This window comes from Lissotriton helveticus, chromosome 7 (assembly GCF_964261635.1).
Source record: "Lissotriton helveticus chromosome 7, aLisHel1.1, whole genome shotgun sequence".
Taxonomy (NCBI): Eukaryota; Metazoa; Chordata; class Amphibia; order Caudata; family Salamandridae; genus Lissotriton; species Lissotriton helveticus.
In genome coordinates this window covers 55,613,554-55,639,262 of record NC_136068.1, presented here as the reverse complement: position 1 = coordinate 55,639,262, position 25,709 = coordinate 55,613,554, and the positions used below count along the sequence as shown (strand labels likewise).

The window sequence follows — 25,709 nt, the reverse complement described above, 5'->3', positions numbered from 1 at the left end:
AGATTCTGAGAATCTGGCCCTTTGCGAGCGCAATTTTTGCATTTGGGATTCATCATCCCAAATGCAAAATTTGCTATTACAGAATTCGCATTTTAGCGAAGAATAGCATTTAAGGAATCTCTATTTGAGATTCCTTAAAAGCAATTCATGAAACTTTTAAAATTTGCGAATTTGCAATTTCTGGCCGCTATTTACCGCGAAGTCTGACTTCGTGGTAAATAGCGAAAACTTGGAAAAATGCACTTTAGTGCATTTTTCTAAGTGGTATGTTACACACACACATGTCCTTTGGACATGTGTGTGCGCAACATCAGGCTACATTTCTATTTCAGGGGTGCTACAGGGTGTCCTTTGGACACCCCTGGCACCCTTGAAATCTCATTCTTATTTGCGATTAGCAATTTGCTAATCGCAAATAAGGAGGCTGTAGGAATCGCAATTTATTTTGCAATTTCTACATGAATCCCGATTTGGGAGTCCTTAATAGCGATTCCTTAATAATCGCTATTAAGGACTCGCAAATCGGGACCATTATGAATCTGGGGGATACTTCCCTGCTTATGGTGTAGACACGTTGACATTTTTTGCTGCTCTAAACAATTTTTTGTGTCCAAAATTTGGAACAAAAAACTGCTTAAGTAATTTTAACTATTTTAAATTACCGTTCTTTCCTCACATAAAGTAATCAGTAATTGTATAACATCATAAGAAAAGTACAGAGAAATGTGCAGTCATGATAAAACATGTTTTGTCACACAGTATCCAGGGATACACTCACCTGCTGGACAGGACCGGTGGAAAAAAATTGAATAAATCCTCATGCTTAGTACAAATCCAAAAGGTGAAAGGTAAAGAAGACAGTGAGGCATCACATCTTGATTTCCCAAATATTATATTCAACTTTAGAGAAAACTAGGTAAACTGCCATGTGTACTGAAAAATGTCAAAAAACTAGAAACAGGAACAAATAAAGAGATTTAAGGAAATAAACCTCTCTCCGATGGCCTGAAGGATGAAGGCAAACTAATGTAGCTATGAAATAATAGTATTAGTTCAGATTGCTTTATGGCATACAGCGTTAGAAGATTTTGTTGCAACAGCCGGCAGTGACGGCCGGTGCATGTAAGAGCGGTGGGCAGGGAAAACTCAAATGATGATGACGAGGGAAAATATAATTTTAAAAAAAAACACTTACCATGCGCTTGCCGCATTACCACGTCGGGGATGCGACGAGTGCGAGGTAAGTGTTTTTTTTTTTTCAAATTTCCCCTTGTCGTTGTCGGTGGATTTATCCCCACCTCACCGCTCTTACCTGCACCGGCCGTCACTGACACCCTGATTTCAGAGCAACTGTAGCACTTTTATTGCTAGTGGCACAGTTAAAAGCTACTGCACTGCTTTGCATGAGAGGAAGAAAGCAGGACAGTACCTTATCTACTAAAATATGGGACTATCCTGCTCTCTCCCTAATGCTGGTACGCAATCGGGCTGCCTAGCGCCACGCGTATACCTTTGCCCCATAGTGCAAGGGTGTATGTGTGTGTGAGATATAGGATTGATTTTATACAGTACAAAATACTATGCTTATAGAAACTGTAATATTTCCCACTTTGGATGTGTACAGGACATTGCAGCACACATGGAAAGTCAGAAAAACATGGAGAAATAAAAACATTTCTCCTTTTTATCGACTGCCTCAAAAACGCATTCTTTTTGGGTGCAAAACTCTGTCTAACATTGTCAGCAGATGGGACTTTGTGTCAAAAACCATCGGGCACGTGCATCAATATTGCATTTTGCAATTCCTTAATTGCGAAAAATAAGGAATCGCAATTAAGGAATTGCAAAATGCAATGCATCAAAAAATTGCAAAAAAAAATAGCGATTCCCTAAAATTCCTTAATTGCGATTCTCTAATTGAGAATCGCAATTAAGGAATACCACCCCATTCATTCCTATTAGCCTAGAGGCCCATAGGAATGAATGGGAATGACATTCTTAATTTGCGATTCACCATTAGAAATTCGCAAATTAAGAATGCTATTTCAAGGGTGCCAGGGTGTCCAAAGGACACCCTGTTGCACCCCTGATATCTGCTTAGAAGTACATTTTGCACACTCACATGCCCCAAGGGCATGTGTGTGTGTAAAATGGAACTTTGAAAAATGCACTTTTGTGCATTTTTCAAAGTTTTCGCAAATTACCATGAAGGTCAACTTCATGGTAATTTGCACCTCTTATTTGTGAATTCGCAAATTTTAAAAGTTTGATGCATTGCATTTAAGGAATCTCAATTTGAGATTCCTTAAATGCAATCGCAATTTAAGAAATCAAAATTTTGCGATTTCTTAAATTGCGAAAATTACAAAAATGATAATGCATCTCAAAAACAGGAATTGCATTCGCAAACGGCTGAATTTTGCGATTCGCACCATTTGCGAATGCAATTTCCTTTGATGCATGTGCCCGCATGGTTGGAGTTAATAACATGCCCACATCAGGACAAAGGAAAGCAGGACGACTTTATTACATCTGTAAGAAAAATACCCCAATGACAAACTTTACAAAACAAGCATGGCTGTTCTGACACATACAAGATAACACATTGGAAATGGAAGTGGAAATAGAACGTAATCATAACACTTGCAGTAAGAGCGGTCAGCTGCCTTTAGTGCACCGCCATTGGGCCCCACACTGGTGTGGACACCAAAGCTGGTTTTCACATCAGAAACATTTCTCCATTAGACTCTAAAATAATTTTCCTGTGTACCCCTCCTCATTTGTCCATACCCTACCTCTTGCCTTGCTCGTACAGAGTCATTCCCTGTTGGAGGTGTGGCAGGTGTTCCAGGTGGCGAGTGCCTCGCCAACTCCATAGGCCACAACGTCACTACGCACTCTAAATGAGCGTCCAAATACCCACCAATGGATATATCTAAAGTCGTATTCAAAGTACAGATAATCCTGGCTGAAGAAGGGTGAAACCCAGAAACCGGTCCTAGGAAGCTTGTTTCCGGTCCAGGGAGGACCTGGCTAGGCAGTTCGGGCTGGACTGTTCCCATGAGGCACAAGGTCAAGACTGATTTGCATATGGCCAGGTCTAGCCTGGGGTGGCATGGTGGGCAAAATAATGATGGATTTAATCCAGATCTCTTGACTGGGGGTGAATGTTTTGATTTGTTCAGCCTTCCGTCCATCAATTGTGCGTCTTTTGCTTTCTCGCCCTAAGTGTGCCAGGTATGCCCAGACGTGGGTCCTGGGCTCACTGTGCCACTGGACTCAAGCTATCCTGGCTGAAGAGGTGTGAAACCCCTAAATCGGTCCTAGGATGCTTGTTTCTGATCCAGGGAGGACCTGGCTTGGCAGTTCGGGCTGGACTGTTCCCATGGGGAAGAGGGTCAAGACTGATTTGCATATGGCCAGGTCTAAACTGGGGTGGCATGGTGAGCAAAAGAATGATCGATTTAACCCAGATCTCTTGAATGTTTTGATTTTTTCTGCATTCCGTTCATCAATTATGTGTCTTTTGCTTTCTCACCCTAAGTGCGCCAGGTATGCCCAGACGTGGGTTCAGGGCTCACTGTGCCACTGGAATCAAGCTATCCCGGCTGAAGAGGGGTGAAACATGAACTGTGTTAAACCCTGTTTGCTCTCTTACCCATATAGTAAACAAAAAGGGGTGAGGGAGAGGAGAAGTGGATTCTGTCTCCCCTAGAGGTATGCATAAACAAAAAGGAATCCACAAGGTTGGGTTTGGTGATCCCTACAGTGGTGGGGAGCAACCAGTGTTGTTTAAATACCCCTCACACACCAAAAGGCCCCTTGGTGTCATGCTTCATCATCGGGGTCTTCGCAAACCTCTACGGAATGCGGCGTGCTACGACTCACGACTACGCAGGAGCACTAACATGTGAACTATGTGTTGGTGTGTGTGGGTAAAATAGTGTGAGTGGTGAGGTGAGTGAAAAAATTAAAAAATACCTGGCTCGTGATGCTGGAACTGAGCAAAATGGATATCAACCCAAGGGTATTCCAGAATGTTAGCAGGCAAGAAAGCGAGGCAATAAAGGAAAACTCTCAGAACAAGCAAATAGTGATAAAACCCGCGGACAAGGGTGGGGGCGGTAGTAATCCAATCAACCACGGCCTATGACCAGGAGTGCCTGAGACTGCTCTCGGACAGAAGAATCTATCAGATTCTAACTGAGGACCCGACGGAGTCCATACGAATCCAAATCGGGGCAATGACTGAAGAAGCTCTGGCTCACGATTGGCTCTCAAAGAAAGAGGCCCAATTTTTGACACAAAAAGACCCTCGAATACCATATTTCTATACGATACCCAAGGTTCACAAGAACCTGCAAAATCCACCTGGTCGGCCAATTGTATCCGGCATATCTTCTATACTTGAACCGCTTTCCAAGTTTGCGGATGCCTTTTTGAGACCATTAGTTCAAGCTACAGATACCTACCTTAAGGACACAAAAGCTGTGCTCCAACTGTTACAAGACCACCCTTTCGACCCTAACTCCCAGATGTTACTGAGCCTAGACGTAGAGAGCTTGTACACAAGCCTCCCGCACGATGAAACTCTCCTCATCATTGAGGAAGTATTATACAGCAAACAATGGAACTATCACACCCCCCGAGGGGTAGTGATGGAGTGTATTTCTATGGCTCTTACAAAAAACTTCTTCGAATATGAAGGAACCCTGTACCTACAATGCCACGGGACCAGCATGGGCAGCACCTTTGCGCCGAGCCTGGCAGGTCTCTATGTACACCACCTGGAGACCACCAAAATTCTGCACCCGAGTAACCCATTCAGGAGAAGGATTCTATCATGGCGACGTTACATTGATGATGTCCTGATCATTTGGTCAGGAGATGGTCAGACTGTCATCGATTTCATGCAGTGGGTTAACAACCAGAATAATTTTCTTAAGTTCACCCACCAGATGTCCCATGACTCCATGGTTTTCCTGGACCTAAACATTTACCATGAGGCAGGCAACCTAAAAACTGAGACACATTTCAAGCCTACAGCTAGGAACTGTCTCCTTAGGTTTGACAGTTTTCACCCGCGCCACCTAAGAGAGAACCTTCCCTTTGGACAGTTCCTGCGCCTACGACGCAACTGTAGTGATGTGGGCAAATATAAATCTCAAGCTTCAGACCTAAGCAAGAAACTGCAACAGAGAAAATACCCACAAAGAATTATACAACAGGCCATGAAAAGGGCCCGCAACAATAATCGTGAGGCACTTTTGGAAGATGGTGTTCCAAAAGAAGCAACAGAGAATAGGACAGTCTGTGTGACAACATACAGTTCCGTCTCAAACCAGGTCTCAAAACTGATAAATAAACATTGGCGTATCTTGACAAGTGGAAATCTAGATTTAGAAAAACCCTTGTTCGCCCATAGGAGAGGAAAAAACCTGAAAGATATCTTGGTGCATACCAGACCGACCTCGCAGCCAGGTGGTCCAACAGACGAGATTGCAGGGTCTCCATGGACATCACCCATGTGGTAACTGTAACAACTGTCACCTGACTGAAAAAAGCCTCAGCCTCGTATTCAGGAATGGCACCAAATGGGACCAACGTGCCTTTACTAATTGCAACAGCAAAAATGTCGTGTATCTGATCACATGTCCTTGTGGTAAGGAATATGTAGGGATGACTACACGCGCTGTCAAGACCAGGATCAATGAGCACAAGAGCAATGTGAGGTGCAAAAAACAGACGACGAAAATGGCATCGCATTTTCTTGAGGCACAACATTGTGTGAACGAGATACGTTGGACTGTCATTGAACAACTACCTTCTGACAGGGGTCTGTTTGAAAAGGAACAGAGATGGGTTTTCCGTTTGGGCGCAGATACTAGTGGGTTGAATGACTCCATCCCATGGAGCCAATTACGTTAAAACATCTGTCTGATATAATCTAATAAGTACCTAATCCTAACGCTTACTGCGCTTTTCACAGCAAACACACTAGGAGCTTGGTCCAACCTCCCTGAATTGTCACCCTCTTTTACCTTTTGTTCCAATAATTAAACCAAATCACAACAACTATAATATATCCTGATTTTATGCAAGGAGAGTCTATTGAATTGTCACCTTCAATTTCCTTATGTTCTATAAAAGAAATTATTTCAACCATAATAGACCAGAACTTGTGTAATGAGAGTCTATTGACACGGAGTTCATTGGAACCAATGGTTACAACTACCCGCGCGTGCGCAAACCATTCCCTTTAGGAAGGCCGGGCATCTCCACAGACACTACCGTCTGGCGCAGACGCCGACGGGTGATTGTAATCATCTGCGCATGCCCAATTTGCCCCGCAGCACTTCTTAACATAAGCAGCAATCATCCACAACTACCCGCGCATGCGCTATCCTTTTCGTTGGGGAAGGCCGGGCATCTCTGCAGCTACAACCGTTCGGAGCAGGCACCGACGATTAGCGTTATCCCTCTGCTCATGCCCCACATTTGCCGGTGGACGCGCCCAGTCAACAACGCGCAGTACTGGTAAAACCCTATGGCTATATCCATCTTTGGGCATTTCCTTTTTCAATCAAGGGGCAATTAACCTATCACGGGGACAATATAAACTGGGCAGCCTCTCACAGAACCGACACTTCGTCGGAGCCGCGTTGAGGGGAAGAAGCCAAGCAAACATTGCTGCAACCGTGAGTGTGTGTGTATGTGAAAGGTGTTTCTCCTTCTTGGGTCTGGATGTACCATCCTTGATCCTAATAGCCTGATTGTTTAAACACCCTATAGGTTGCCAAAGTGGGCAGGACAGGAGACCCCCAACACTACGCACCTGGCTCATGAGGTTATTAGACCCATTTTCTTAAGTAAGCCTTAAATTTACTTAGAGCATGTCTTCCATTTTTTTTTTTTTTTTCCAGAGTATAACACCTGATGATGATTTTCAAGAGACAATCTATGTGTGTCCCTGTCTATATGTTTGTCTGTGTTTTTTAATTCCTAGGGTTCCTGGACCACATCTGGTTCCTTTTTTACCCTGTTGTGTAATTTACACTTTTTTCCTACATTTTGGTTTATTGTGACCTTTTTGTCCCTTCACAGGTTCAGCATTTTCGCCAACTGGGCGCAACGAACTTAAATAAATAAAACAGATAGGTACATTTCACCTAGACTTATTTTTGTAGAGCACACTTTTATATTTACACCCATGTGAGTAAGGTGAGGATAGTTAGTGCATATCCTTGTCCTGAAGAAGGAGTTTTTTAACTCCGAAACATGTCGACGACGCACTTTTGAGTTAGTCTTACCCTTAATAGACAAGACTACCTCCTTAGCACTTTTTAATGATACCAGCCGGGGACTGAATAAAGTTGTTTGGAAACCCACGAGCCAGGTATTTTTTAATTTTTTCACTAACCTCACCACTCACACTATTTTACCCACACACACCAACACATAGTTCACATGTTAGTGCTCCTGCGTAGTAGTGAGTCGTAGCACGCCACATTCCGTAGAGGTTTGCGAAGACCCCGATGATGAAGCATGACACCAAGGGGCCTTTTGGTGTGTGAGGGGTATTTAAACAACACTGGTTGCTCCCCACCACTGTAGGGATCACCAAACCCAACCTTGTGGATTCCTTTTTGTTTATGCTCTCTTACCCAGACATAACCAATAAACAGAATTCAACAAATCATGTTCCTACTGTTTGCAACAGTGCAGGTACATAATAGGGCAGCTGGTGTTTATAAGGCAGGATAACAACAGCAAAAATACCTAAGAACTTGAGCTGGTGCCTTACTATTTGTTTATTAGATGTGCGAGTCTTGCCTGTGTTTGCATAAGGATTCATTCAGCCTTCCCCTACCTCGATCTCTAAAGTTCAGGGACTTTTGCATGGGAGACACCATTTACAACGCAGTCATTACATCGCAGTTCCTTTACAATGCAACGTGATGCCTTTACAACGCAAGTCATTAGATCGACTTGCTGTAAGGGGCGCTCTAACCTAAGGAATAGTATAATTTACTATTCCAACACCTTCCCTACTGTTGCGTAGGCTGGAGTTGGAATAGTAAATTCTACTATTCCTAAGTCCAGCGCACCCCTACAGCAAGCCGAACTAAATACTTGCGTTGTAAAGATGTTGCGTTCTAACAACGCGGTCGTTGTAAAGGAACGCAATGTAATAGCATGCAATTTAGCATGCTATATTCCTTATGCACAGAAAGAACATAATTGTGTTTGTATTTCTAAGAGTCATCCTCCAAATCTTAATTCTCTGACCCAATAGTTGATCCATGAGAGAGTCCAAGCATTTGATGGACTGGAGCATCTCTGTCAGTGGCATAACGGAGCGTGAGGGGGACCCCCTGCAAAGTACACAGAGCGGGCCCCCACCTAGCACCTTTGCTCACAGGCCCCCCTAGAGCTCAGGACCCCCTGCACCACAGAGGCTGCAGGGGTTTATGTTACTCCACTGATCTCTGTAAAGGTACCACAACAAGCCCTTGGGTCTTCGTAAAGGTCCAGTGTTAGCAACCGGTGGCTCAGGTGTTGTGGCTGGCTGCAAGGCTGTGTTCTGACGTGACAGCTGGCCTGCAGCTGGGGTCAAGGTCTCATCTCACACAGTGGCCCAGATTTGAGCAGAGGTTGGCAGGCAGGCCTGATGGGCTGTGGAGCCTGGGAGATGAAGACAGCAGCAGTCACATTAGGTTCCGGGGTCCCGGGGAACACACTGTTTACTGGACCACAACAGATGGGGTTGAGGTAGTTTACCACTGACGTCTCAAGGCTGACTCTACCGCGCCTCTGCAAACATAGCAGCAAGTGCATCCCTTTAGCACTTGCCTCTGAAGGTAGACTTGGCTGAGCAATCCAATGCTTACTCAGGGAGGTGGTGTGTGGCTAGACACTCAGAACTCAATAGTGTACACAATAACATCCCAATGAGAGTGGGTCCTATTCTCATACTTACATTTAGTGTATATATATATATTTTTATGACTTACTTCTTTTATGCCTGGCAGAAATTCACAAAGGTATTTCTGGCAGGTTTTAACCTACCTATTGGGGTACACATCTCTGCCATAAGGGCCAAAGTCTCTACAGCCATAAATCTCACTCAAGAGGTGGGAAGTGGGCGGTACAAGGCGTGGGTTGCCTGGAAAGTTTAGGAACACCAACAAAGTTATACATTTGTGAGTATATCCAAAGTCCCCCCCTCTCCTTTCCACTGTAGAAAGGCTGGTGTAAAGCCTCTTCCAGGCTGGGAAGGTGAATGGTTCACCCCTGATTTGTTCTAGTATAAAGGACTAGCCCACAAACTTATACCCATGCACCTATTGGTGGAACCCGTCTGGGGATTAAAAGGCAGGTCCTTCCCGAAGAGCTCAGTCCTATATTACAAAAAGACTACCATCCCAGGTCTTAACACCTCCTATATAAATTAACACCAGTGCTCCTCTCAGAAACAAAAGGCATGACTCAGCAGCTGCCTATTGCGGCATTTATAAAGATGCTTTGGTCTCCATCCTCCCAAACCTTAGAGTTTGGTGCTTTCCAGAAAAAAAGCTTCAGGGATGGTATCAGGATACCTGCTAGTCTGGCAGACTCTCTTTCCATTTTGTATGCTGGCCCGCTTACATAGGGAAATCAAAATGGAGTCAGCTGTGTCTGTAGAACACCTTTGCACACGTACCTCTTGCACACTTCTGCTGCACAATGAAGAATGCACATGTGCACACTTATTCGGACTGTACTGAAGGGTACACTGTGTTGGCATAAGACCCAGATGTAATTAGCTTTATTTAATTAAATGTACACAGAGGCCAGTAGTAGGTCACTTGCTCGTGCAGGTATCAGGTATAAAGGACCGTCCTTCAGCTAGGAATTCACACTGGCACCTGTGACAAATTGGGCTACGGGTTGAGGGGATGTACTCCTACTCAAGCAGGAACCACAATCCTTCTCGAGGTGAGGCACAAGCAAACCCCAAATTAACCTGGGCTCAACCCTCAGGTAGCTTGTCACAGAGCAGTCAGGCTTAACTTAGAGGCAATGTGCAAAGTATTTATGCAGCACTTCAAACGGGAATAAAGTGAAAACACAACACAAGAAAAATCTCACACAAATTTAGAAATATAGAGTAACTTTTAATAAATAAAATAAGACAAAGCCAAAAAACTCCAATAAGTAGAACTGGCGCTATGTAATTTTAACGATGTCAGTGAAAATAGCTCAAAAAATTACAAAGCGCCAACTGCGTATATCTGGTTGCACTGGACCTAGACAAAGTCACAAGTTCAGGCAGACTGCGGGTCAGCCACAGGGACCCAGTTAGGCCTGCTGAACAAGAGTACCTTAAATCCTGGTTGTAGAGTGTTGCAAGGTCCTGTGTCAAGGATGCATCATGCAGCTGAGGAGATGCGTCAGTTCCAAGGAGCTGGAGAGCTGTAATGTAAGGTCCTGCATCATCGGTGATGATCCCATGGATGTAGGCTTGTAATGCAAAATCTGGTGTCGAGGATGCGTCACGCAGTCTAGGTGATGCTTTCGTTCAAAAGAGCTGCAAGGCTGTGATGCGAAAACTTGCCTCATCATCGAGGTTGCTATTGAGGAGAAATTTGCAATATGAGGGCCTTCGTCAGTGATGCTTAGCACAGTAGCATATCTGATGCGGGCTGCAAGTTCGATGTGGAGTCCTTGTGATGGGAGAACCATCAAAGCAGAGGCGAAGCACCTGCCATTCTGGGGATTAAGCGGTGTAGCAGAGGAGATACGTCGGTTCTGCTGGATCCACCAATGGGCTGGTGAGCTCCTTCAGGTCCACTTCCAAGGGTTCAGAAATACGGGGCAACACTTGGCAGGGTAGAACTCGCAGAAGGCAGAGTTCAGGTGCTGGGTTCAAGGACCCTTCTGTCCCTGAGACTCTAATCAGGAGGCCATCTAACAGATTCAGGTCCTATCCTTCCCACCCAGGACAGTAAACAGTTTGTCAACACAGCAGGGCAGCAGTCATTCAGGGCAGCAGTCCAGCAGAGTGTCAGTCCTTTCAGCAGCACAGCAGTGCTTCTTCCTGGAAGAGTATCGACAGGTACAGAAATGCCCTGAAGAGTTGGTGTCTGAGAACCAATTTTTCTATGGTGGCCTTCTTTTGAAGTGGGAGAAGCTTTGAAAGTTTTCCATTTGAACTCCACAGGCATCACGCCTTCCCTGGGTCCAGACTAACAACAGGGGTGGAGGCAGGAAATAGCCAATTAAAGTGTAAGTAGGGCTCAGCTCAGCTCTCACCTCACATCCTGCCAGTGATGGCATATACAGGCTCACCTAAGCTCTCTATTGTGTGTGGCTGTCTAAGAGGACTACAACAAGCCCACCTGTCAGCTACACCCAGTCAGGTGACCCAGAGACAGGCTGAAGACACTAAATGGCTAAGGCATAAAAATGCCAACAATTCTAATAGTGCAATCTAAAATTTGACTTCACTATGAATTAGGATTTTTCATTACAATTTCCGGGACAGCAAACATTAACAGGGTACCTGCTCCCAATTGTAAATGATCACTTATGAAATGTAATGAGATAACTCCAGTGTTATCCTGTGGGAGAGGCAGGCTGCAATGGCAGATCTGAGACATGTTTAAAGTGCTACCTAAGTGGGTGCCACAATTAGTACGACTGGTCCATTATTAGGATTCACTTTACAGGCCCTGGGCACAGGTTGCGCCACTTTACTAGGGACTTACAAGTAAGTTAAATATTCCAATTGGGTATAAGCCAATCTTACAAGTTTTTTAAGGAGAGAGCACAAACACTTTAGCACTGGCTAGCAATGGTAAAGTGTGCAGAGTTCTAAAGCCAGCAAAAACGAAGTCAGAAATACAGGAGGGTTTAAGACAACAAGATAGGGAGAAAAACACGCCAAAGATGCCAGGTCTAACACCTCCAGTGTCATGTTTATTGCAGCTCAATAAGTGGAGAGTGGTCATCTCACAAGGAAATGTGGGATTCCGAGGCCCCCCCACCCCCCAGGCCACCTAACTGCATCGTATCTGAATCAGGGGTTCTCCTCAACATGCATGATGGTCATGTGAGTTGTGGCCAAAATAAAATGTGAAACTTTCCAGGGGCTCATATACAGCTTCACCTAGGGTGGAGGTTCATGTCCACAGTCATGCACAGGACATTCCCTTCTCAGCAATGTGCAACCAGCCACAGGTCAGGTTTGTCATCTGCTTCCTCAGACATGCAAGTGACCTTCATGGATGATGAAGAAAGGCTGGCAGCAGTAAGAAAGTGAGATAGCAGGTCAGGGGCAGACAGCAATGTCAGATTTCACCAGAGTTGCATAAATGCAAAACTCTGGCAGTGTAGGCTGTCACATTAGACTATTTTACTTCAGAAAAGGCAATTCTGGGCACTGGTTTGGTGGACAGAGTATACCCTTGTGCTCCCAGATGATGAGGCTGAAGCAGATGGGGAAGGAAAGGCTGTGGAGTTTGACAGACAGTCTCAAAAGATGTTCTCAATGAAATTATTGTGGATGGCTTAACCTTTTAGGTTTGCCAATGTGCATGTGCTCCAATGCATCCTACCTGCTCCAGCATCTTGAATCTTAAAGACATGCCAGAAAATCCTTGATCACTGTGCATGGGCCAAGTAGATGTATGATCTCTCTATAAAGTAGGTTTCAGTAAGAGAGGGATATATTTAACAGTACAAAAAAGTGTTGCTTTTTTTTTTTTTTTATATTTTTTATTTGCATCAAAAGTACACAAGAACCACAAAAGAAAGATAATTACAAAATACACAACAGTCATATGTAGGCATTTCAATGATCCCAAATGAAGATACGGTCATGTAAAAAAGAAAAAAGAAAAAAAGAGAAATTGAAATTGAAAGAGAAGATGCCAATAATTAAGACATAAATGTTCCCCAAATTTGGTCCATTTTTTGTTTAGCCCGAAGGCCCTTGGAATTGGCAAGAGTGGTCTCCATAGCATAGATTTCTTTAACAAAGCTGCACCATTCCATCACAGTTGGTGTATTTTTCTGAATCCAAACTCTGGCAATAATAAGTCTGGCACACAAAATTAAAATGTTCAACAAATCATTAGGTTCATTTTGACCCACGCATTTACCAATCAATACATCAGTTGAGGAGAAAGAGATTGGTTGATTAAGTCTATCGGAAACCACCTTAAGTATACCACTCCAGTATTCTTTAAGCATAGGACAAAGTAGAAACATATGAGTGATATCAGCCCCGCTTAGATCGCATTTGGGACATTTCGTACGTTCACTAAAATTTTTATTCCTTGTCCATTTAAGAATTCTCTCTGGGGTATGGTACAGTTGGCATATAGATTTAAACATTTGCAACTTAAGGCTAGAAGAATGAACTGACATATCTAAGCTCCTAAAAGATAATGTGATTAGATCAGGTGGTATATTCGCAGCTAGTCTTGTATTCCATTTCGCAGTTCATTTTGTTAAATCGCTAGTATAAAAGCCCGCAAATAATTTGTATCCTATACTGATCAAAGCTTGGTCTGATTCTCTATAAATGCAATCCCAAAAGTCTGAATCTATTATCATCTTAAATTCGAATTTTTTCACTAAATAATCCTTAATTTGCAAATATTTAAACCCGGCCAGTTCAGATAAATTATAACATTGCCTCAATTTTTCAAATGTCATAAACCCTTGATGATCATACAGGTCTCCCAATGCTCTAATATCAGATTCTGCGTATAGTCTGCATATTGATTCATGAAAGATTGACGGGAATCCTGGATTACCCCAAAGAGGTGTTTTATAATGAAAGAAAGAGACATTACATTTCAACATGATGGAGCGGCAAATATTAACAGTATCTCGTATAGTCTTAAACTTAACCCTTTTGAAATAATTAGGGTCATTTAATCTGTAAATAAACATAGTGGCATCTTGTCCTAACAGAAATTTGTGAAAATACAAACATTTATCCAAAATTGTTAAACTACGAAAGCGAGTTAGGAAAGCCGACCAATAATAGAGTTTGAAATCTGGAAGAGCCAAGCCTCCTTGACTAAAAGGAAACTTAAGTGAGGAGATTGCCCGTCGGGCCTTTTTATATCCCCATATAAAGCTACTAATAATCCCTTCTAATCTGACAAAATAAGAGTTATTAACGAGTAGAGGAATTGCCCGAAATAAATATAGATATTTAGGCAGAATTTTCATTTTAATTAGATTTATACGTCCGATAATATTAAGGGGAAGTTTGTGCCATTTCTTAAATTGTATTATAGTCTCTTTTAATAATACTTCGTAGTTTAGAGCCACAACAGAATCAATATCTGAGGAAATTTTGACACCAAGATATGTTGCGACCTTACAAATACCTGAAATAGAGGTAGGAAGATGATGATTTGCAACAATTTGAGTTTTAATAGTGTTAAGTTTGTAACCAGAAACTGATCCATATATATTTGCTTCAATAAAAATACCTTTCAAAGCTTGAGGTACATCCGAGGAAAACACTGCTACATCATCTGCATATACCGTGATATCCAATTTATTTAAACCATTAAAAAATGGATTAATTAAAGGCTGACGTTGGAGAGCAATTAAGAAAGGTTCCATACCCAAAGCGAAAAGCAGGGGTGATAAAGGACACCCCTGTCTTGTCCCCCTCTTGATTGGGAACATAGGAGAGTATTTCCCCATGTAAGATATTTTACCCATTGGGTTGTCATAAAGTGATTGAATCCACCTCAACAATTGACCATTAATGCCAAATGCCTGTAGGGCTGGCCATAGAAAACCCCACCCCACTCGGTCAAATGCTTTTTCTGCATCTAGTAAGATCATACCGAGTGGGGCGGACTGTATCCGTGCAGCATCAAAAGCAGAAATGGCCATATTAATGTGTGCTGTTGTATCACGTTTTGGTATGAATCCATGTTGTTGGGAAGATACTAATTGAGACATAACTGGTGCAAGCCTAATGGCCAAGATTTTAGCAAAAATGTTGGCATCGCTATTAATAAGTGAGATTGGTCGGTATGACCCCCTCTCATAAGGTACTTTACCCTTTTTTAAGAAAAAAATGATTTGAGTGAGATTCCAAGATTTAGGTGCTTGTTGTCCATTACCAATTGCCCGGATCACTTCCAATAATAACGGTATTAATTCCTCAGCACAGCATTTGTATAATTCCAGAGGAATAGAATCCTCCCCTACTGCTTTCCCTGTTGCTAAGGAGTTAATAGCCTCTCTAATTTCTCTTACTGTGATGTCTTCCTCTAGTTGTTTTGTTTGTTGTGGATTTAGGACATTTACTGTGTTGAGTTTTTTATACTTTTTAACACTATCTTCCGAGGTTACATATTCCGGAGTATATAGAGCTTGATAGTAAGAAGCAAATTGTAGTAGAATAGATTTAGAATCGCTGACCAGTTGATCATCGTCTCCTTTGATTTCTTTAACTATGTTCTGTGCACGATCTTCGGCAACTCTATAAGCCAGAAGTTTACCAATTTTATCTGCATTTTCATACTGATCAAGCTGATATTTTTTTAATTTATTAATACTTTTAGTTCTAAGAAGATCTTTGAGTGCAACTTTGAGTGTGATTAATTTAAGATTAAGATTAAGTATATCTGACATCATTGCCTCATCAGACAAAGCTGTTGATAACTGAAGTTCAACATCACGTATTTCACCAAGCCTTTTCTCATTCAGAATTTGGTGTTCTTTATTTTGATGCCATATGTATTGCTGTGTAAAACCACGTATGCTAGCTTTACAAGCGTCCCATACTATTAAGGGTTGGCTCGAGTGGATATTTATATCAATAAATTGTTTCAGGTGTTCCTTAAGTTGACTCACAAATCCGTTGTCAGAAAATAAATATCTAGGAAATGAGAAAAGTCGTGGCGAAGAGTCTTCTGGTGTAATCTCAAAAGTAATAGAAATTGGGTTATGATCTGAAGTAACCCTTGGGTAAATTGCCATTGAGCATTTATTGCAGTTGAGGATGGAATCTGAGACCCAAATCATGTCTATGCGTGAGCAAAGTTTATGAGGGGCCGAGTAGTAGGAATACCCTGCAAGTTTATAATTTAAACATCTCCAAGAGTCTTTTAAAAAATGATTAGAAGCTAAGTCCAAAATAGCTGCTCTAGTTTTCCGCATTCTTTGAAAGGAATTTTTCCTAGTTGTGTCCAAAGCATAATTCATAATACAGTTGAAATCACCCAAAACAATAAATACCCCTTCCCATCCAAGCAATTCTATATTAATATTATCAAAAATTTGTAGTTCATCTTGATTTGATGCATAAATTCCACATATTGTGTATTTCCGGCTCTCCAGTTTTATCTGAGCAATAGCCCATCTACCAGCTTTGTCAGTTAGTGTCTTAAGTATTTCGCATTTCAGCCCTTTTTGCTTTAAGATCGCTACTCCACGAATTGAAGCATTAAATCTAGTACAGACTATTATGTCATATCCTAATTGTTTCAACAGATGCTTATCTTTATAAGGTATATGAGTTTCAGTTATAACCACTATTTGAGGATTATACATTTTCAGCTCTTCATACACTAAGTTTCTCTTTGTTCTATTATTTAATCCAGAAACATTCCAAACTAGCCATTTTATACGATGCATTGTAGATAATAGAAATCCTTATCTGTATGACCGTTATTACCAATCAAAACATTTGTATAAATCATATTATTTTTATATATTTTGTGCATTTTGATGCATTTTTTTCCCCCCAAAAAAACTCTCCCTCTTCCCCTCCCCACACTACATAGCGTCCACCCCCCACCCAGTAGTTGCCTGCTGGTCCCCCCGTTCGATTGACTGCCGTTCCCCTGGCAGTCGGAGAGCGGTTAGAGCGCTGATAGGGTCCAGGTAATCAGTACTAATCATATCAACAAAAATATAGAAAAACCATGCTACACCGTGCTCTTTTTCTCAAATATAACCTAGCCAGAAGGCCAAAAGGACAATCGCCCTAATCCCACAAGCTAATTAAAGCTAATAGAAATATATGCAAAAATCCAGAAAGCCATATATGCAGAGCATTAATCATTAACTTAATAATTTCTCCAATCGCCAAGAGGCAATAGCTTTTTCAACTTCATTTACTTCCAAGAATAAATAGGAACGGCCGTTTTTAATCACTTTCAGTTTTGCAGGTTCCTGTAAATAAACTTGAAATCCAAGTTCTTTAATCGGGTCAATGAATTGTTTCAGTTTCCAACGTCTTTCTAACGAGAGTTTGCTTAGATCTGACCTCACGAAAAAAATAGTAGAATCAATGGTGACTGGAGTGTTCGGCCGTGCTTTTAAAGAAATAGCTTGTCTGAGCAAATAGTTACCTATGTAGATCAAAATTGGTCGTGGGAATTTACCACTCTTATCCCTTTGAACTAGGGGTAACCGGTGAGCCCGTTGAATCTGAGAATCCCAATCCCAATCTGAAAGGTCGGGAAAGGCCCTTTGAAATAATTGAGTGATATATGCTCTTGGATCTGCCCCCTCGGCTCCTTCAGCAATACCAAAAATGCGGAGATTCTGTCTCCTTTGTCGATTTTCTAAGTCTTCCAGCTTAGCTTGCATCTGAAGAAGTTGAGAGGCATGTTTGTTCACTGCTATTTCAGAACGTTGTGACTTCTCCTCTGTTACCACCACTCTTTGCTGCAGTTCCTCAATATCTTGAGCCACAGTCCCCAATTTACATGCCATCTCTTGTAATGTGGTTTGAGTTCTATTATTGTCTTCCCTCATTTGTTGGTAATGAATTTTAGCTTCTTGTTTCTGTTCATTTAAAAGATGTAGTATTGTCTGAAAAGAAGCAGATACCTCCCCCTGAGGAATCCATTCTGTAGGTATACTAGATGAGGAAAGACCTGTATTTTCCGGGTGTATTTCTAGCATAATCTCGTCTATCGGAGCTGGAACAGCATCGTATATAGACGCCTTAGAAGTATTAGGCAAAGCTTGGGTTATACTGCTATTGCTGTTATTGCTGCTACTGCTGCAGCTAATTAACACGGAAGCAGAATTGTCCTCCACAAGTATCATAGAAGGTACAGAAGGGTGTGGATAATCCAATAGAATTTCCTCAGATGGTTTTGTAGACTCCTTAATCATGCCAGACAAATCATGTCCATCAGCTTCGGCTGGGGCCTTCGTAGTAGTAGAACTAGTAGACTGAATGGGACTGAGTGGTACATTGGTGACTTGATTTGAGTCCATTAGTCCGGGCCTGTTCGTATTCGCCATAGTAGTAGCACCGTTTACCTCTTTGGTAATAATATTTTGGTCATTAGGGCTATTACCAGACAGTCTCATCGCCATTGATTTTACGCCACCCTTAGCCTGCACCCATTGTCTAATCGGACTGTTTTCGGCAATCGCTTTCAGAACACTTGTCTTGGATTTGCTTGTAATTTTTGTGGTCTTATTCTTATTTTTAGCCTTCGATTTTTTGGTATTGAAAGCTTTATTTTTATCTTTAATTGATCTTAAAGGCGTATTGCTCCCTTGATCATTAAGGTCCATATATTCTTCGTCTGTCTCAGCTACATCTGTATTGTCAGTATTTTCACCGCCCTCACCGCGCTCACCCTCGGCGTTCCCCTTGTCTGGAGGCATATTAGTCATTTCACTCTGAGGGACTTTCGTATTAATATTAGTATCGGTATTAATCACCCTGTTCATACTCTGAGGCTCTAAGGGTTCCGAAGTTCCTATAGCCAGAATAGTAGAGGTATTAGCTAAATCTGTAACCCCTTCATCTGCAGTAGCCACCTCCGTAGTATCTAACACTGGCGAGATATTTAACTCCGTTAAAGTGGCATCGCTCTGAGCTACTGCAGTAACACTTTGACACACTGTCTCAGATTCTATTGCTACTATTTGAATCCCTCCGTTTAACAACAAGTTATCTTCTGTGTTACCTTTTGCTCAAGTTAATTTTTCGTACTTGCCGGAGTGCACTTTCTCCACATCAACAGTTAGCTCCAGAGCGTTGTTAGCAAAAAAGGGCTTTTTACATGCTGTTGAATCATTCACAGCCGGCACTAACAAAGATACCGGTGTGGTCGCTGCTCTCCCGCTAGCGGTTGTCGTCCGGGTAGTCCGCACAGGAGGTTTCGGCGCCATTCCACAAGAGCTCGCCTTCTCTGTCAGCGCTGTTGCCGGTGCCACGGGAGAGCGCTGAAGCAATCGCAGACCAAACCAGTTGACTGCCGTCAAGCTCGCCCAGCTCGATCAGCCCTTCGTGGATTCTAAGGAAAAGCGCGGTATTTTCGAAAGTCTCTGTATGCTAGCGGAGCACAGCAAGCTCCGGATACGGCTCTCGATCAGCCGTAGCTGCGGCATTCAGTATTCAACGTTCAGCGCTTGCGGTCTCAGTAAGCCCCGAGCACTCCGTTTCTTTTTGTAATTTCCCAAAAGTTAAGGCATTGCAGCCTTACAGCTTTACACTACCGCGTTGTGTAGCAATAATTATTATAGCAATCGACCATTAATCTCGCACCAGCCCGGACCCATTCAGCGTTCTCCGCTCCGGCGGTGTCAATCCGCCATCTTGGAACCAGTAAATTATCCAATCCCTTTTGAGGGCACCAACTGCCACTCCAACAGACCACTCCTATACCCATAAAATTGCACGCCTGAAAAAAAGTGTTGCTAAACAGGGCAATAAACGTGGCTACTAGCCACATGCAGGCCTAGCGTCCACTTGTTGTGGATGGCAGAGCGTGTAAGGTCGACAGGGCCAACAGATTCATTCACTCCAGGTAGCAGGGCTTCATAGGCTCATGAATGTTTGTAGCACAGTGGGTGAGGCACCTTACCTGAGCTATCCGCCTCTCCATAAAGCTTCTTCAACATGAGGTCCAGCAGGGGCTCGTCGCCACACAGGGCATAGATGTAGGCCAGCGTTGCCTGGGTGTGTGTTGTGACCTCTTCAAGGGTGGTGTTCCTCAGACACTGGAGAGCTTTCTCCACCAGGGGCAGCTGTATGGGGCACAAAGAAAGTTTGGATACAAATTCTTGAAAGGGACTATGGCCACCTCTACTCCATGAAAGTGAGTAAACATTTATGTTGTGTCATTCATTATCTGCATAAGCAGGAAGATGTGTGCATAATGGACAGCTGCATTGCCTTATATTAGAACGTTGGAATGTGGAGCACTCCATTGCAGACAATGGAGTGCTCCGTGCTTCTACGGGCCGGTAAAGGCCCGCAAAGCAACATTCCAATGTTGTTTAAACAAAGGCCTCTTGGAGCCCTAGGGGATTTAAACCCCCTCGGGCTCCGAGAGCCTTTGTTTTATTTGTTAGAACATTCTGCCCTCTAGTGGCAGAATGTTCTTATAACCATATAGTCCTTCGTAGCTGGGCTATACCGGCTATTAAAGTCCTGCTCCCTTGTTAAAGGCCCTCGTCTTCGGCTTGGACCTTTAGCGCAGGAGCGGGCCTTTAATAGCCTATATAGCCCGCTACGGCGGGCTATAAGGCTATAGTATATTATCTTATTATTCAATGACAGCAAATATCCTCCAATTTTTTAAACAAATATGTAATTCTTTCCCCCAGCTCTGACATGGTCGTGCCTTTACAGGGACATGTTTTCTGAAGGGTTGTGTCGTTATATGTCTCTTACATAAGCTCCTCTCTGTCCTGTCTATGGAGAGCCTGCACTTTTGTTATTATCCAAATATCTCCAGCAGCTAAATTCTACCCAAGTTGCAGGTTCCACTTTTGTGCTAAAAAAAGCTTCACTTATAACACAAAGGGGCCCTTCTTGTAGCTAATTACCTCGAATTGTTGGTGAAAGCAAAAAAGAGGAGTACATTTAGACTATTCTGTACAACCTCTTTCACCCTTGATATAAAAGTGCCAGAGGAATGCATTGGCTTCAAAGCATCACATGGCTCCAGCTGGGTTGGTTATGGATGTGACCAATGGGTGAAAGGATGGGTTACCAAGAGAAGTGCAGATTTCAATAGTGCAGCAGGTGCATTTGCACCCGGGACAAGGGGTATGATGGCCCACTGCACCCCAGATAAAGCTGTTTTTAATAGTGAAAATGAGGGGATGGGATCCCGTTTTCTTTGTTTCCGTTAGGGTACGTTGAGCCCTCGCTACTCCACTGATTTCCCGGGCACTAGAATGAGTCACTTTTGTGCCTACAGATACGTCAGAAATACTGACGTATCTGTAACTCCTTGCACCATGATGCGTCATATTAAAAATATGACGCATCAATCATGACGCAAGGAGTGCGCACTGAGAAGTGACGCATCGCTGCTTTCACGCAGCGATGCGTCATTTCTCATAAATGAGGCCCATAGTCTCTTTGGACCACATTTGGCAACAGCAGGATGATGAAGCATGTTGGCTTGGTCTCCCCCTGTGGTAGGAACATGCATCCTCCATAGAGGTCCACCTGGATGCACTTCAGAAGTGTCATGACTCCTGGTGTAGCTGAGGGAATCCTTAGCTTCCTGGAACCTCTCACGTTCAGTGCAGCTGACAAATAATTCCTGATGGGCCTGTGGAGCATTACCAGAATTTGGCAGACTCCAAGATCTAACTATTCCAGACATAGTGAGTGTTTTCTGATGGCTACTTGGGAGCTGATGGAACAGTCAAGGTGGACACCCTTCCCAAAGGGGAAAAGATAACAAATGTTTGAGGGGCTTCTTTATGGAGCATCTTAGGGGGTCAGGGTAGAAGTAAGTCAACTAGTGCATGCTGTGTGGTATGAATATGCAACAGCTATAACCAAGTACTCTGAGCCTCAGAAAGGAAGTGGTAAGTAGGGGGGACTTGCCCAGTTTAAATAATGGATGTGAGGGCAGTCTGCAGCCACACCCAAAGGCTTTGGAGAAACATGTCTAAAGTGGAAGGCAGCAGAAGGCAGTAAGGCCAAGGGACCCCCCTGAGCCCCACAGATTCATAATTTAAAGCACAAGATGCATTAATAATTCCCTTAAAAAGCAACCAGACCCAAACCTGATCAGCCTTTGCTGTTATAGGACATGCCCTTTTTCAGTTCAAAATATGGGGCATATGTAAGAAGTCGTTTGCAATTCGCAAATGCAGGAATTCGCAGAATTCCGTCGTTTGCAAATCGCAAACGGCGTTTTGGTATGTATGGGCCACTTAGCAAAATAAGGAATCGCAAAAATTGTGATTCCTTATTTTGCTCAAGCATTTAAGGAGGTACCTTGCAAAATGCGATTTTGGCTTAAGGAATCGCAAAATACCGCCTACTCCAAGTAGATGGTATTTTGCGATTTCCTGTTAAAATGCATTCTTTTAAAAATTCAAAGTGCCAGGTGGCGCACAGACATGCCCTTAGGGCATGTCTGTGCGCCACATGTACTTACATGCACATTTCAGGGGTGCAACAGGTGTCCTTTGGACACCCTGGCACCCTGGGAATTGCGATTCTCAAATTGCCATTTTCTCATAGAAAATCGCAATTTGAGAATGTATCCCCATTCATTCCTATGGGTCTCTTGGCCCATAGGAATGAATGGGACACTCATTCCCATTCCTCATTCGCAATTAAGGAATTTTAGAGATTCGCAAAAAAATTGCGATTTATTACATGCATTCCATTTTGCAATTCTCAAATAGCGATTCCTTAAAAATCGCTATTTGAGAATCGCAAAATGTAAATTACATACATATGCCCCTATGTTATTAGTATTTTATCATTTAAAAATAAAAAAAGATGTGAAATGGTACAAAATAAATGCTAGTATCAGATATGCTGAAAGGGAGCAGTAAGGTCAACATATTGGAAAACACTTGGAATAAATTAATGAAATGCAAACAAAAATGCATATTTTCCCCATGGAATAACGACGCTAACACATTTAGGCCCAGAGGGAGCCCATAAAATAATTTGAAGGTGGGGAAATCACTATATTTATGCTACAATCTCTTATACACCACCCAGAGTTTTCAAGAAAGAGGATAGGGAGGCAGGCATGGGTGGGTGGGCTATGTTGTGGCAAAGGAGTTGCTTTGCACAGAAATAGACTGACGTTTTGTGCCAACATTAGGTTGTGGCAATGACTCAAGATGGTGATGGAGGGTGGAGTCACCTCATGCATGGCATAAATGTCAGTAGACACCTCAGAACTTCTCTCTGTGCTGATTTCACATCCCCCAAGTTGCCCTCACTCTTCGCTGATGATGGGTGTACTGAGGACTACTCACGTCTCGTAGCTTTGGCACCTCCAGCAATCTTGCGGTGACGTATGCCGTGACGGCGATTTCATCATCAGGACCCTCCTGAGGTGGAGAGAACCAATGACAACATAATCAGGTTACAGGCGCATGCTCATCACCATTCTAGAAAACACAAGACTCATGCACATTACAACCCACAGCTATGTGGGGTCTTTACGCGTCATTGCCAGCTAGGGTACCTAAGTAATATATGTATGACTGCGCTCATATAGTTATCCAGCGTATCACGGTAGGCAGATTTGGATACTACTTCCTGCAGTGCCTCGTCTCTCCTGCTCTTTTGCAGTGACCCCCACTCTACAGAAGAGAGGAGGAGATCACACCAAGGGGCAGAGCGTCATCCTTGGATTGTGCATACCTAGTTTTTAAGATCAGAATTGGCACTGGACCACAAATAATAGGATTCTGGGCAACTTAAATTATACCCCTGAATCTCAAACTGTAATTATATAGTATTGTATTATAAATTGTTTTATAAAAGGTATCAGACATTATAGAAAATTAGCACTGTAGAGTGTACTGGTTAGTGCTGTCTTCATCATATGTTACCCCCCTTATTGCCACCACTTTCTGCGTCTGTAACCTGGTCTCAACTGGACAACACGTACAGGTGTATGTAGGGCTAACTTTGTAGCAAAAAAAGTGTAAGAGACCCAATGTTTCTTAGGAGCCCGCAAACGACGCTGCTGAATATTGGGGTTGCCCAATGTCAAGGCCACCTAGTCTTGATTCCACCTCATGCTTCTTTCTTCCACCCCAAAACTTCCTCTTTTTAACTCACATGCTTAGAGATTCTCTTTCATCCCTGCCTTCTCCCTTTCTCATTGTTTGCCTATCTTGCTCTTTCTCCTTCATCCTTCCTTTTCTGCTCCTCTCTTCCTCTGGGTCAAAGTTTAATGGTGAACAATAAGTTCTGGTCCCCATAATTTAGTACCTGTGCAAACATCAGGCCCAATTGAGCACCAGCCCAGTTGGAGTGTGGCATTTCATGTTTGCAGAGCTCCTCCTACAATAAGACTATTTTCTCTAAAGTGATGCTGACCTCATTTCAAATAAAAACCTGTGTCCCTCTCATGTATCTGTCTGTTCAATACTTGGCACTGGGATCAAATTTCTCGTGTACCGTGAAAGCTGAGGAGGAAAAGCCAAAGTAAATATAGAATTTCCCTCATTGCTCTGAATTATGAAATGAGCATGTTCCAAGAGCAGTGGTCACTAGGAAGATATTTGGACTGGGTCGTCAAGAACTAAATCTCAATGTTCTAACTGCTGGCTACTCTACTTCTGGCTCCTCTGCTTGAAGTCACCGTGGCCTACCACGCACTCACCATCCTGAAGGGCTGGAAGCAACCGATGGACATGCCATTGGCATCATGGGTAGGATGTATCTCCTGCCTCCTTTACTTAAAGTCACTGCGGCCTAGCGGACACTTACTTTCCTGAAGGGCTTGTCCCTGCGTTGGAAGCAACCGATGGACCGCTCAAGGGGTTCATGATCAGCACGTGTCTTGTCTCCTCTACTTAATGTTACGGCAGCCTGGAGTACACTGACTGATCTCACAGGCTTACAGCTGGGATGGAAGCAACCACTGGACAGGCTACTGCTTCATGGGAAGCCTGTCTCCTCTCCTTAAACTCACTGCGGCCTAGTGAACACTCACCATCCTGAAGGGCTTCCCGCTGGGTTGGAAGCAACCGATGGACCAGCCGCTGGTTCATAGGTAGCCTGTCTCCTGTCTACTTTCCTTAAACTCACTGTGGCCTAGCGTACACTCACCATCCTGAAGGGCTTCCCACTGGGTTGGAAGCAACTGATGGACCAGCCGCTCATCCTCTACTTAAACTCACTGCACCTAGCGAACACTCACCATCCGTAAGGGCTTCCATCTGGGTTGGAAGCAATCGATGGACCAGCCGCTGGTTAATGGGTAGCCTGTCTCCTGTCGCCTCTCCTTAAACTCACTGTGGCCTAGCGTACACTCACCATCCTGAAGGGCTTCCCACTGGGTTGGAAGCAACCGATGGACCAGCCGCTGGTTCATGGGTAGCCTGTCTCCTGTCTACTTTCCTTAAACTCACTGTGGCCTAGCGTACACTCACCATCCTGAAGGGCTTCCCATTGGGTTGGAAGCAACCGATGAACCAGCCGCTCATCCTCTACTTAAACTCACTGTGGCCTAGCGTATACTCACCATCCTGAAGGGCTTCCCGCTGGGTTGGAGGCAACCGCTGGGCAGCTGCTTCTCCTCCAGCCATGCCAAGGCCTCACTCATGATATTGTCGTCCATGGAGATGGATTGACTGGAGAGATGCAGGATGGAGAGGAAGAGAGCCGTCAACCTGGAGGAAGAGAGAGTGAGAGAGGCCATTAAGGACTTGTAGGTGAGAATCAGAAGGTTAATTAGAATTATTGGGTTACTCTGGGT

The 25,709-nt window shown here is 43.3% G+C and overlaps 1 protein-coding gene across 1 annotated transcript in view; it reads right to left on the bottom strand.

The window, feature by feature from the left end:
* The window catches only part of LOC144768023 (alpha-2-macroglobulin-like protein 1), a 304,226-nt gene that overhangs the window by 40,914 nt on the left and 237,603 nt on the right, over nt 1–25,709 (bottom strand). Inside the window, exons 26-28 of the mRNA XM_078651421.1 lie at nt 25,476–25,623; nt 23,251–23,325; nt 19,866–20,028 (exon numbers count right to left, since the gene is read on the bottom strand). Coding sequence (XP_078507547.1) covers nt 19,866–20,028; nt 23,251–23,325; nt 25,476–25,623 — 386 coding nt within the window. The remainder of the gene's footprint in view (nt 1–19,865; nt 20,029–23,250; nt 23,326–25,475; nt 25,624–25,709) is intronic.